Source organism: Eucalyptus grandis, chromosome 3 (assembly GCF_016545825.1).
Source record: "Eucalyptus grandis isolate ANBG69807.140 chromosome 3, ASM1654582v1, whole genome shotgun sequence".
In the NCBI taxonomy this organism is placed as follows: domain Eukaryota; kingdom Viridiplantae; phylum Streptophyta; class Magnoliopsida; order Myrtales; family Myrtaceae; genus Eucalyptus; species Eucalyptus grandis.
The window spans coordinates 8216064-8229820 of NC_052614.1; the positions used below are offsets into that span (position 1 = coordinate 8216064).

At 42.5% G+C, this 13757-nt stretch overlaps 3 protein-coding genes across 3 annotated transcripts; 2 read left to right on the forward strand and 1 right to left on the reverse strand.

Moving 5' to 3' along the window:
* The first annotated feature begins 3547 nt into the window (after positions 1–3547).
* LOC104438989 (serine/threonine-protein kinase RIPK) lies at positions 3548–5202 on the forward strand. The gene is made up of 5 exons (XM_010052125.3): positions 3548–3931; positions 4033–4168; positions 4331–4467; positions 4624–4747; positions 4892–5202. The coding sequence occupies exons 1-5, from the start codon at positions 3548–3550 to the stop codon at positions 5200–5202; spliced, it is 1092 nt and encodes a 363-aa protein (XP_010050427.1).
* An 878-nt stretch (positions 5203–6080) lies between these two features.
* On the forward strand, positions 6081–11673 carry LOC104436355 (G-protein coupled receptor 1). The gene is given in 10 exon segments (XM_010049100.3): positions 6081–6358; positions 6360–6401; positions 7457–7488; positions 7571–7740; positions 8551–8645; positions 9191–9292; positions 9376–9432; positions 9880–10023; positions 10511–10581; positions 11146–11673. Coding segments are annotated over 10 exon segments (978 nt in total). The 5' UTR covers positions 6081–6202; the 3' UTR covers positions 11255–11673.
* Positions 11674–12375: 702 nt separating this feature from the next.
* LOC104436356 (copper transporter 5.1-like) lies at positions 12376–13757 on the reverse strand. The gene has a single exon (XM_010049101.3). The coding sequence runs from the start codon at positions 13123–13125 to the stop codon at positions 12616–12618; it is 510 nt and encodes a 169-aa protein (XP_010047403.2). The 5' UTR covers positions 13126–13757; the 3' UTR covers positions 12376–12615.

Sequence of the window (13757 nt, forward strand, 5' to 3'; positions counted from 1 at the left end):
GTTCGACCTTGGATGTAAGCACGGTTCAAAGGTAAAACTTTAAACCAAATAATCGAATTGGTAAGAACTTGTTTGATTCCAAGTTCCAACACATGTAAAATAGGTTTTAGATTCAAAAAATTGAAAAATCTATTTTGATGATAGGTGGAACTTGAAACCTAAAACTTGAAACAATTTTTTGTTTTTTTTTACTTATGTCTTCACACAATCTTGAAATATATTGTGGCGTCCGCTGATGAGTGTGTAAACTATTTGTCTGAGCTTTCATTTTATGATTTAAATTATTTCTTTGATAAGCTTTCATATTCTCCGTGTGTCCAAATATAAGTTATTGTTAGTGGATTATGATAGCAAATGGCTCTCATTAAATGTGATAATCCATTGCAATCAATCATTAAAAATACATGTGAAACTTGGATATAACTCGAAGCCTATGTCATCATAGGTTCTAAGTTTCAAGGTAACCTTATAGGTTCCAAAAAATAAGAAACATATTCTAATAGGTAGGTTCTAGATAACAAGTGGAATATGTACCAAACTTGAAATCGCTTTCTCCTAATTTAATATTTTTGTATATTTCATGGACTAAATTGAATATGTTTAAAAAAAATCCAGAACTCACATTAAATAAATTGAAAGTTCTTGAATTGCATAGCACGTTGGGTTATAATTTATGAACTATATTGAACAAATTAAATCTTCAAAAATAACATTGCATATTAAATTAAAGTTTATAGATTATTTGTATCATTATCCCTAATTTCTTCCAGTCAATCCAAATGAAATTACGTATCTAACCCCTTAATCATATATTGATTTTATTCAATAATCATCTAGGGGAATTAGTTAAAACAAGTGTTCACATATCTTGTATTATCTGGAACGACAAAAACCTATGATAACCCACATCAACGCACATATTATCAGAATGTATTCGAGTTTGGTAAATTGCATCGGATTCGATATTACTAATAGCGAAAAAAAAAGGCATATGTACCTGGACGACGTACCCATTCAAGCCTTCCCATGTACGATGTGCATAATGTGGGGACTATTCATTCTTGCGATGACATTTGGGGTGGGGTGTTCTTTTGACGTGAACTATTTATTGGGGTTTTGTTTTATTGTCTGGTCGGGGTGGACGTGTTTTGGAATTATATGCATTTATGTGGCAAAATTTTAGGCATCACCCGCCAATAAACGGGCACGATTCGATGTGCACATCGGAAGATTTTGCTAGTCTTCGTGCGGGGACAAGGAATTTGTCCCCTTCCATTTATTGCACCTATCGCGCCACTTCAGTAGCTCTTATGAGGAGAATTGGGCCGTAATATGACGCGTGCTCACTTGATGTATTGTCCGATTTGACCCACTGAGTATTAATGTTTTGTGCGTTAATATATAAATGGGCACTTTTTTAGAAAGTCACTAATTCCAACTTAATATTGGAGTTCTCATATTAAGTTTGTCGTTATATCAAAAGACATATTTGTGAATTAATTTTAATTTTTATATCTTAGGATGGCTCTTTTAATGTTTGGTACACAATTCACCCCATTTCTATCATTTTGCAAAAGTTTGTCGTGAGCTGCTACTTAGGGTGCGAATAAGAACGTTTACGTTTTTTTGTTCGAATGAAATAAATAAAAAGTGTTTCTGTTCCTAAATAATTTTTTAACAAAAAAACGCGTTTGGTAACGTTTGTTTTTAATAAAAAAAATGAATAGAAATACGTTTGGTAAATTTTATTCTTTTTTGTTTCTTTTAATTTTTTAAACATTTTTATTTTATTTTTCAGTTTTTCCTTTCTTTTTTTTTTTCTTTTTTTCGGCCACACCCTCTCGGCGACCGGCCGACGGGCCGGACCTCGCCCGACGGCGAGGCTCGCCTCGCCCGAGCCATGGCGAGGCTCGACCTCGCCGAGGGGCCGGCGCCGCCATGGCCGAGGCCGCACGACCGGCCAAAGAAAAAAAGAAGAAAAAAAGAGAAGAGAGAGAAAAAAACGTTTCTTCAAAATTATTTCGGAACGAGAAGCAACTTTTTTGTGTTTCTTTTTTGCTCCATTTTGTTCCGGAAAAAAAAAAAAAACGCGTTTATGTTTTTTTTTTTGTTCCTGGGAACAGAAAAACAAAAAATCTGTTCCAGTAACAGAAATGAGAAGTGTTATCATGCATGGCCTTATTAATCCTAGCAATGAACCCCCCACTGTCGCCGGACAGGATCGTTACATAATGGATGGTTACATCGACTTTTTGACGTCCAATTCTTGATTGGTCTCTTGGATTTTGAGTTACAAGATAGCTACGAGGCAAACCCGATCGAAAGGGCCGGTGACCGTACGCTCGGTATGCCACTAAGAAAATAATGGGCAAGTCGAAATGAGCAATTTTCTGGACGGGTCGAGCTTGCGCGGCTCAATTAATTTTACACACAAAAAATAATGAATTTTTAAGGATGGGCCTAGGATTGATGCTTAGGCCCGATCCTAGACCCGGCTGGTCCAATTGATCTGAAGTCTAGTTTGGTGTTTTCTTAGAATGTCGGAGATACCACATGGGGAAAGAAGCTGCAAACATTCTCTGTTCTCATCCAAAGATTCCAAACCAATCTCATCTCCGACGCTCGCGCAAACAACGTCGTTTGCTGCGCAAAAGTGACCGCGTTAACGGGTTACTACCTGCCATCCAATGTGTTTCCACGAAAGAAGAAGGTCAAAGATTAGATTTTTCGTTGTCGGCACACTCCCCCTCTGCAACTGCCACACAATGTCGCAATCTGTTCGAGAATTCAAGAACGGACTACAGGTCATGGCCGGCTGGCCGGCTTTGGTCCTGTTGTCTGACCATGACGTCTTGCCACTTAGAGTAAACTCTTTTGGCTTAAAATAAGAAGCGCACCTACTCTAAAAGATTTCAATAAACCGAAGACCGACGGCACCCCGAAACAGCAAAGCGAAGACCTCGCGGCTTGATTCCTGGAACATTGTAAATGGACTTGAAGGACTTTTTCTGAGCATGGTGGTTAAGTTTTCTTCACTAAATCCTTATCAGTTCGGAAAACTTTCGTGGATGACATGCACGATGGCGAACAAAGAAGCATTTTGAAGTCTTGAGAATGAAGTTCGATAACTAGAATTTCAAGGCGGGTATTCCATAAATTCTCAGATGGTTTTTCTCTTCTTCCGGTTTCCTCTTTCCCAGCAAAGCAAACCATCACGGTGTTATCAGTATGATTGCTGCAACGATGCGACAATGTCAAAGTGCCATTCAAACCTTGAACAAAGGAAATAAGAAAGATGCAATATTTTTGTTTATACAAGTCAAGGAGCGTCCTATTGGTAAGTCTCCTGTAGTTTCCCATTGACCATCTTTCATTTCATCAGCTCTTGGGGCCACAAGGAAGAGCTGTTTGAATAATATATGATTACATGATCCTTCCATGTAGCTACATGCTCATCTCAAGCATTAACCTACAAATGCTCTCGCTTTGCGTCGCCATCGGTGAATCAAATTTGAGTCTCCTTTTGCAGGATTGGTCGTGCACAACGATGACATTGAAGAACATAAACTGGAAATCTATGATCTTTAGCTGCTACAAGACCCGGACTTCTCAGCCCAAACGGGATGAACGAGCCACAAAGCAGGGCTGCATTAACAGGGTATCGCTCGCAGATGTTTGTGATCCCAGCTTGCAGGTCTCCGTCCATAATCTCTCGGTTTGTCTCGTCAGCTCCAATCTTCGCATATTTACTCTGGAGGAACTGAGAGCAGCGACCAGTGATTTCTCATGGAGCAATTTTCTTGGTGAGGGCGGGTTCGGGCGAGTGCACAAAGGTTTTGTCGCCAACACCCTTAGGCCTGGATTGGAGGCTGGAGCTGTAGCCGTGAAGCTGCTGAACTTGACCGGGTGGCAAGGCCACAAGGAGTGGCTGGTTGGACTCTACAATTAACTCTTCTTTGCCTTTGCACAAATGAATGTCTTTAGGTGATCATGAACTCCCCTTTTCATTTCGCCAAGCTTGTGCTGTCACAGGCGGAAATAATTTTCCTTGGACAACTCCGGCATCCTCATCTTGTCAAATTGATCGGATGTTGTTGTGAGGATGAGCACCGGCTCCTAGTCTACGAGTACATGGAGCGAGGGAGCCTAGAAAATCTCCTTTTCGGTAGTAAGTCACCTTAACAGAAGCCCTGTCTCAGCTTTTGTTTAACCTGCAAAATGACCACATTCGATAATGCCGCACATGAAACTGTGCTTGCTTATGCTGGGATCTGATTCCGACCACCCCGTGATTAATTTACATATTTTTCTTTTCTTGGTTGATACGTAGACTGTTCCCCGGCCCTGCCGTGGTCAGTCAGGATGAAAATCGCTCTAGGAGCTGCCAAAGGCCTGGCTTTCCTTCACGAATCCGATAGACCGGTGATATACCGGGATTTCAAAGCTTCAAATATATTGCTGGACTTGGTAAACCATCTCTCCTAGTCCCCTCAATGGACTTAAAACTGCATTTTTCATCAGAAGAAAGACAGACTAGTAGATTCCTGTCACTGCAAGATGATGGGAATCCTGTTGATGTAACTGCATAACACTTAATAAACTTGAGCTTCTATCTGTTCGAAGGACTATGCGGCTAAATTGTCGGACTTCGGCCTGGCAATGGATGGTCCAGAAGGAGATGACACGCACGTCTCGACACGAATCATGGGCACCCCGGGCTATGCAGCCCCCGAGTACATCCTGACAGGTGTGCCTCGCATTCTCTTCCGACCCCAACTTTCTTCCTACCCCATAACATAGCTATGGCCTAACGACTTAGATTTCCAGCAGCCGCATGCTGTCGCTTTTCATGCAATGCAGTCGCAAACATGCTAATCGAACCCACTTGCAGGTCACCTGACGACGATGAGCGACCTGTACGGCTTCGGGGCGGTCCTGCTGGAGCTCCTCACGGGCAAGATGGTGATGGACAAGACGCGGCCCCGGCAGGAGCAGGACCTTGTGGCTTGGGCAAGGCCGATGCTTAAGGACCTCAGCAAGCACGAGCGTGCTGTCATGGACCCAAGGCTCGAGGGGCGGTTCTGCGCCAAGGGGGCGCAGGTGGTGGCCGTGCTGGCCTACAAGTGCCTGAGCCACGACTCGAGCAGGAGGCCCAGGATGAGTGAGGTGGTCAGGGTCCTGGAGCTTCTCCAGGCAGAGTAAAGGAACGGCATAGAATCTTGTAGTCAATTATTTAAGATTACAAGGTGTTATCTAATCAGGTTTTGCTTCAGGCATGTTGCAATCCAAACTGATTTGTCTTTTCCCTTTCTTGGTTCTCAACACAGAGTTGCAAATTTCTTTTTTTCAATTTAGGTTATGGTCAGTCACAAGAATGAATGAATTGTAATTTCTAAGTCTTATTTTCTCGAATAAACCAGTAATTTTTATTCAGCAAAATGGCAGAGTAAAAATGCCATACATTCATTATCTAATGCATCATCGACTTATCTTCTATTGTTTTTAATTAGTAATTCAATAAATTCATATTTTTATCAACCTCTTTAAGATATATTGTTCAAAAAGAAAAAAAAACCCTTTAAGATATCACTTTCCTTTCTTGCTGGGCCAGTCAAAGAAAGCACGGATTTCTTTTTTTTCTTTTTTTTCTTTTTTTTTTTGGTTATCTTTATCTCAGTGTCTGCTTACAATAGAAAACTTAGCTCCTAAGGCAAACTGGGAAAGCATGAATAAACTAATTATAGGATTAGAATTCCAATTGTAAGGAAGGTGAAATATGGGGACATTGCCCACTGGATCTAGTTAAAATGATTTTTGATTTTTGACTTTTTTATTTTTTAAACTTTCTTCAGCTTTTGCATTTATCCAAAGAGAAATATACTCAAAACCGTATAGAGATTTTTTATTATTATTATTATTACATGAGAGCAAGTGAATAACGATTGAAGAATTCGACGTTAAAATCAGATAATATAAAATTTAAGTCAATTTTAGCCGAAATTATTCGACAATCAGTCCGGATAATTCCCTTTCTCGCAAATAACTAATTTCGGGTTGCCAATTTCGCACGTTATTAAATACAGAAAAGATTTTCCGAGGGGCGAGCGGTTCGACATTTTCTCTCTCGTTTTTCCCGGAAAACCCGAATCCCGGGAAAAAGAAACAAGCCTCGAGATCACTGACCAGAGAGAGAAGGAGGGAGATGGTGAGCGCAGCGCAGGCGGCGGGCGGGAGCCTGAGCCTGAGCCTGAGCCTGCGCGATCGCGAGATCCTGACCTCGGTGAACTCGGTGGCGTCGAGCTTCTCGCTCCTCGGCTCGGGCTTCATCGTCCTCTGCTACCTCCTCTTCAAGGAGCTTCCGCAAGTTCTCCTTCAAGCTCGTCTTCTACCTCGCCCTCTCCGTAAGCCGTCGCCGCACCGCCATTTCTTTTTTTTTTTTTTTTTGCTTTTTTCTTGTTTTCGTGCTTTCTGGAGAGTTCGAATTCCCTCCGGTCCGTTCGACCGGGAGGTTTCGCGCGCGCGTGACCGAATCGAGAGGTTTTCGATCCGGTTCTGTCGTCGCGTCGGTGAGGGAGTGGAATGGAGCGGCGATGTTCCCGGTTGGATCTCCGCGAGTTAGCTGACGAGCATTTTGCGTTTCGTTCCGGAGCGTACCGGCTTTGTTTTCGAGTGTCGTTCCGGGAGTAGCGGTTTGAGCATGAGGTTCGATGAGAGAGGAACGCCTGCGTGTCGCGTGAGCGCAATGATTGGATTTTAGGTGTGGCGGAGGCTTATGAGTTTTGAGTATTCGAATTGTGAAGTTCTTGTTGTTCGTAAATCGGAGTTCTAACATCATTTTAGGGTTCGTGTACCTGCGGTACTATCGTCTCTTTCAGTGTTTCAGACACCAATCAATAGAAAGTAGAGCTCGATTTCATGTGGTTTTTTTGGTGATTTGACTTTGTAGTTTGGAATGTAGGTAGAAAGGCAATAAATGCTGTTTTTTTTTTAGAATTGGATGCAGTTAGATGCGAGATATTTTGGTGTCTGTTTAGATAAAATGCTGTCCTTCAGCTATAGATGCATATGTGGTGAACTGGTGATTATCTTTGCAACATTGAACTTGAAGGGTCTAGAGGTATTGCAGAGGCCGCCCCACATTGGATTCGATAATTACGATCTGCTTTTCCCTTGACTGAATGCAAGTAATATCTCTTAGACCTGAGTCTATTTAGTGAGGGTGCTGAGCTAACTGAAGTTTGATTACTCCACGACAATGTGCTCGTGCTTTGATCCGATGTCACCTGCTATGCCCTCACTTCTATTTGCTTGTCTGTGGAAGATATTGTAAACTCTTTTGTGTTTTTCTAGTAAGAGAGTAGGGAAGATTTACGGGGAAATCTATTTTTCATTTCATCATGATTGAAGGCAATAAGTTCACATTTGTTCTAACCCATAGCATGATGTTGGTGCCCAGGATATGCTTTGCAGTTTCTTCAACATAATTGGGTGAGCTACGGATATTTACTCATTTAAATTTTCATTTGTCATTATCTAGTGCATCAACTTAGGTGTTGTGGTTTTATTGCAGTGATCCATCCATAGGATTCTTCTGTTATGCTCAGGGTTATACCACCCACTTCTTTTGTGTGGCATCCTTTCTTTGGACAACAGTGATTGCATTTACTCTTCACCGGACTGTCGTTAGACACAAGACTGATGTTGAAGATTTGGAGGCTATGTTTCACTTGTATGTATGGGGTACGAATTTATTAGCTCCAGTGTCCAGACTTAAGTATTTTAAGTGGCTTGCCGAGACATATTTGGCCAGAAACTGTGACTATGTTTCTTTGCACATATATCTGCACTATGGTTTTTGTTAGAAAAGGTACAAATTTTGTCGAAAAGATATTTTTTCTCTGTCTTCAGCATGGAAGACTGATTGTCTGCCAGCTATTTTTTCTATTCTATATTCATAGTAATTGCTGCATTGCCCCTAGAAGCTTTTACAGGATTTGGCATTTACTATTTTAAGTCTCCGTTTGGGAGTGCCTGACATATTCCTTAAACTTCCTGGAGACATTATTTTTGACATTTCAAGTTGTGCTCCGTGTTGTAAGTCAAATTCTATGACTTACAATTAAAACTAGTTTAATATGGAGGCAAACTTTCCCTGGCTAGAAAAGCAGGCTCTGTAAAGCTGATGTCTATGATAAATTAATTCATTGATGTTGAGGTAGCATATAATTTGTTTAATGGCATTACTGCAGTGAAGCTCATCTTCCAGTTAACTTCCCTTATTTTGCCATAATGAGTGTATGGCATGGCTTAAATAACTTTAAGTACCATTGAGATATAGATTGTTATTGAACAAAGAAATTAATGAATGGAGCAGAATATGAGTGGATGATGTAGTTCATGCAACTGTTCTGTAACTCTCTACTGGACACATTAGTGAAGCTTCAAGTAAGAAATTGGAAGAAAGGAATAAATTTGTGTGGTTCTAGCTTGGACTTCTCTCCGTCTTGGCTGCTGTGATGAGCCAAATTTCTGTTTGTTTTCTTGTGTCAGGCACATCCGTGGTTATGACCATCATACGCTCTATTGGCAATGATCACAGACATTTGGGTGCATGGTGCTGGTCACAAACAGGGCGCACAGGAAAGGCAAGCTTTCAAAGACATTTATAAGTTCTACCGCAATATTGTTCTAAGTTTTCTTCTCCTTGTCTTGTAAATATAACCACTCAATTGCCTGGACAATTTTTAACTGGAGGGGCTCCCTTTTCTATGTAAAGATAAAGCAAAGAATGCTAGATTCAATTTGACTGTCTTATGGGGTTTTGGAAACAGCAGTCCTAGCTCCTTACATATCTACAGATTTAGCAAATGGGCACTAAACGCTAGGAATTTGGGCAAATGCATCCAACGCTCAATCTTTCTCCTCTATTGTCACGGTTTTCCTTGAAAGTTGAAATCATGGTCATATCTAGAAGATAAGGCATACTCCTCATGTACGCTGCGACAGATTTTAAGATATACTTAATTTGTTTCATTTACTATTCGGTGGTAATATGTATAAATTGAGACTTGTGCATTGTTTATCCTGAGATTCTTAAGGCATCTTTAGTAATGGAGGAGCCTTAGAGTTATATATACCTTGAAAATCTTAGTGTTGCATACATTTGACACCAGTCCTCTTTTGGCTGCAGGCAGTTCACTTCATTACGTTTTATGCGCCACTCTGGGGAGCAATCCTTTATAACGGTTTTTCATACTTTCAAGTGATACGCATGTTAAACAATGCCACACGTGTATGTACATATATGTGCTTATTTTATTTAAGAAAGTAGCACCATTTATGTTTAACAGACTAATGCTCTTTTGAAATGCGTAGATGGCCGTTGGCATGTCAGATCGAGCATACCACTTAGATGCAAGACCTGATATGAAGGTATGCTGTACATGGCAATTAGATTTGGATGCTTGGCAGGGCTTAAACAGTCTTAGAGGAATTGAATGTGCAGATAGACATCTTCCCTTAGACCATTTTTACTACATATATGAGATTTCACTTAGTTGTATATGCCTTTAAAAGTGTTCCCAAACCATGTGGATCAGTTCATTAGCAATTCTCCATCTAGGAAATTGAGTGGCTTCACCTGTATTTTGATTATAGAGAGCTCAGCTGCTTTACCTGTTCTTTACCATTTTGAAGATTCCTGATGAGAATCAAAATAAAGAAATAACCTTTGGAAATAAATTTTTTGCTTGATGTTTTCCCTTCCCTAAATTCATATTTTGTGATTGACCGTTTCACATTTTATCCTGCAATCATTTGATTAAATGGAAAGCTGATGTGCGCAATATGTCTTCTGCATCTTGCTTCCTGTACTCACAGGCTTTGAACAGGTGGGGGTACTACCCGCTCATTCTGATAGGATCATGGACTTTTGGTACAATCAATCGCATACATGACTTCATTGAACCTGGACATAAGATTTTTTGGCTGTCTCTTCTTGATGTTGGCACTGCTGCTCTGATGGTAATCCTCATTGGCCTTGAGCTTGACTCTACTTGCTGTTCAAATTAATACTTGGTACTCTTCTCATAATTTCTTGTCTTTCTGCAATCTGTTGGTTATTCAAGGTTTTGGGACAAGACTGCTTATTAGAATTTTATTTTTTTTAATCTAATTGACGAAATCTGGGAATGCATGATTGGAAAGACTTCCGCAATATAAGAGAGCTAAATTAAAGATTTCTGCTCTATGTTTAACTGTCCTGAATAATCTCCTCTCGTTAATGAGCATTCATAGACTTTACCATAAAAAAAGTTCAATGTTTCTGAGATGGAGTGCTCAAATGATCAAGATGTAGTTGGTTCCAAGTGTAAACCCTTGTTTTGCACCTCAAAGTGGTGAACTGCTGATAACATTTAACAGAATGGCCTGCCTCTCAAGGGAAATTGTCTTATGATTTTTTATGGTAAACAGCCAAGTGAATCAGTTCTTTTTTCCCTTTTTCATTTAGGGTCTGTTCAACTCAATAGCATATGGCCTGAATTCTTCCGTGCGACGGGCGATTCGCGAGAGATTGGATCTGTAAGTCCTTGCCACTCTTCTTTCGGCCATCGACAAGTTCTCATCGCTTATTATGTCAGAAATGAGTTATATCTCCTGCTTTCTAATCTCAACATTATCTCTTGACGGATTTCGCAATGCTTTCCTAAAATAGCCTGGGAGCTGAGTTTGAAGTATGGTCCATGCCTATGAAATTTATAAGAATAACCAAAAAGCAATTGATTGTTTGGTCAAACTCAAACCGTTAGGTCTACTATCTATAGTGGGAAAGGGGGCGTCCATCAACAATTCATAGGTGAGGCAATTTATCTTGTAGTAGAAATGGGTGGGCCAGTTTAATCTGATCTTCATGTTGCATTTGGAAAAGGTACTTTGGAAATTTATGGTTCAAACAGGGAAACGTCCTACTTTTCATGACACTCTTATGTCAATTCTATAGCTACAGCTGTTGCTGCTTGTCTTTGTTGAATCTGTCGTGATGCCAGCACTCTGTAATCTTTTATTTTTTTTTATATTTACAGTTACGCTGTTTTTGTGAGTAGTAAGAAATTTAATTCCTATAAATGGTTGTGTCTCCATTTTTAGAGTAACGTGGCCGGAGACGATTAGGCCATGGTTGCCTAACAGTTCAAGGATCAGACACCAACAGCAAGAGAGTGAACTAGTGTCACTGAAAAGCCAAGATCCGCACTGACGATTCCAAGATTATGCCCATCTTCTTCGACGAGTGGTCGAGTATAGCCATGGAGCTACTGGTTTTGAAACCCTCATCAGACTGATCCAAAGTTCTGGTAGATGCTCACGGGATGGACCTTCTTTTGTCATTTTAATGAAACAGCCGGTAATCTTTTCGCGACAAAGGGGTAGCGTTGCCCATCTGCAACTGGTAGCTGCAATCTTGTACATTAGGAAGGTAAAAAGCCCTTTTTGCGATTGTGATTCCTTCCTCCGCTGGGGACTCGGGTGCCGGCTCCCCATTTTGTAGGTCGAATTGTACAACAATCTCTCGTCTCCCTAATATCCGTTACGATCATATTCTTTCGACAATAGACTGATCCCTGACTGCTTTACGTTGTTTCCGTCACTGATGATTAGAGCAGCTTCTTTCATGTACTCCCGTGTTTTTCTCATTTCTTTCTCTCTTTTTTTGGTCTTTTGGGATTGCAAAGCAACGTCCGCAGTTCGATCGCAGCCGATTCATCTTCAGCGAGAATCGGAATTGCAAACTCGAGTACGTCAACGATTCTCAGGTTGCCGTCCCGGGAAATTCTTTAATGGAGTGTCGCTTCCGTGACGAAAGGAAACCAAATTCATCACCCATCAGGACGAAACATTCCCGTGTATTTACATTTGCTTTTGTCCCATACGGCGTTATTATCATCGAACTGCGGGCTCATCCGGATGAGGATGAGAAATTAACAAACAGGACGTTACTTTCCCACGTCATAACTTGACTAGAAAGCCACCGATTCTGGCCGTCGCATTCAATCGCATCGAGCGAACCCCAAGCCGGCCAGGCAGAACCGACACTCCATTAACGCTCGTCTCGAATTTCCCGTTCCAGGCTTTCTCCGCAGTCCAACAGAAACATTGCAGCCTTCGGCATGAGAATCCTCAAACTGGGCAAACGTAATAACTCCTCCAGCTCCAAGACTCCCGTTGTTCCCAAGGCGAATACGGCGCAAAAAAAAAAAACCCGAAAAAGGAAGAAGGAAAAAAGAAAGAAAATTGTCCCAAAGCGAACGGAGCATCCCAAGAAAAGTCAAAAGCTGGACGCAACCAAAACAAGAAAGGAGAAGAACAAAAACTCAGAGCTTTCGGTTGAAAAACCTCGTTTCGCTTTTCAGGCAGAGCCCCAGAACACTTCACAAATTGCCACGAAGACAGACCCTCATCGGAAGATCCGAGTCATCCGACCTTGATCACAGAAGTTAAAAAAAAAAAACAGAAAAAGAAAAGGAAAAACAGAGAGAGAGAGAAGGGACCTCTTCCGATTCATCGTCTTCGTGATTTACATGGGTGATGCTAAATTATAAAATAAGAAGAGCTAAAAGCCTAGGCGCATGCGCATGGGTTGTCGGCGACGGCCGTCACCGTCACGGCCTCGTCGGTCCCGCTCCGGAACACCAGGTACCCGACCCCGAGCCCGCACACCACGCTCAGGAACACCCCGCCGTTGAACGACATCACCGCCAGCATCAGCACGTACCCGACCGCCGCGTTCAGCCCGAACAGCACCGCCCCTCCCACCCGGGCCACCGTCCACCCCTTCCCCCCGCCCGCCGACGACGCCGACAACTTCGAGCCGAGGAACGGCGTCGCGAGCGGGTCCTCAGGGGCGGCGGAGGAGGGCTTGGCGGCCTCGGCGGGGGCGGAGGCGGAGGCGGAGGAGGAGGAGGAGGAGGAGAGCTTGAGGCGGACGCGGCTGTGCTCCATGAACTGGTAGAAGGCGGAGGCGAGGAAGCAGGCGAGGAGGGTGAAGGCGTAGCTGGTCCAGGTGGTGGTCTGCCACGACTCCACCAGGAGGGTCACCTCCTTGCTCCAGTAAAACGTCATGTGCATCATCTTTTCCCCTCCCTTCCTTCCCTCCTCCCTCTCTCTCTCTCTCTCTCTCTTCACAAGCTCTTCACACACAGGTCTCGACCCAGAAGCAGAAGAAGCAGAAGAAGGAGAAGGAGAAAGCTCTTAGAGATAGAGAGAGAAAGAGAGCGTGCGCGTTCGCCTTAAAAGAGGGATCGGCTTCGCTTCGGAGAAGTACGAACCATCGCGGAGGTGAAGATGGAGAAGAAGGAGCTACAAGAAAGCTGATGGGTGTCGTATGTTTCTTTCTGTTTGGTGTAGTACTGTTTTTTTTCCCTTCCTTCCCCAACTGCCCATAAAATAAAGAGGAGGAGGAGTAGTAGTTTTCTTTCCGACGATGACGAGGCGGACTGGGATTGGGTTCCTTTTTTTCTTTTCTCTTTTGACGATTTGGCCCCCCGGGTCGGCCGTTAATTGCGGTTCCGCCCGGTGGTGAGGAGGTGGGGCCCTCTAGGGGCAGGGAGGGGAATTGACGGATATTTACGCCGGGGGACGAGGTGGGGCCCGGCTCATCCAATCGCTAAAAGAATTTGGTGGCCCGTACTAACAGGAGATGGGGCGGGAGAGAAAATATTGGACCAGTTGTTTGGACCGGTTGTTGGAGAAACAAAAAACAT

What these genes read in the sequence shown, in the direction of transcription:
- LOC104438989 (XM_010052125.3), top strand. Translation starts at nt 3,548, where the DNA reads ATGACATTGAAGAACATAAACTGGAAATCTATGATCTTTAGCTGCTAC. An exon ending in AAGGCCACAAGGAGTGGCTG is followed by an intron (nt 3,932 to 4,032) that starts GTTGGACTCTAC and finishes GTGCTGTCACAG; the next exon opens with GCGGAAATAATTTTCCTTGG. An exon ending in CCCCGAGTACATCCTGACAG is followed by an intron (nt 4,748 to 4,891) that starts GTGTGCCTCGCA and finishes ACCCACTTGCAG; the next exon opens with GTCACCTGACGACGATGAGC.
- LOC104436356 (XM_010049101.3), bottom strand. Translation starts at nt 13,125, where the DNA reads ATGATGCACATGACGTTTTACTGGAGCAAGGAGGTGACCCTCCTGGTG.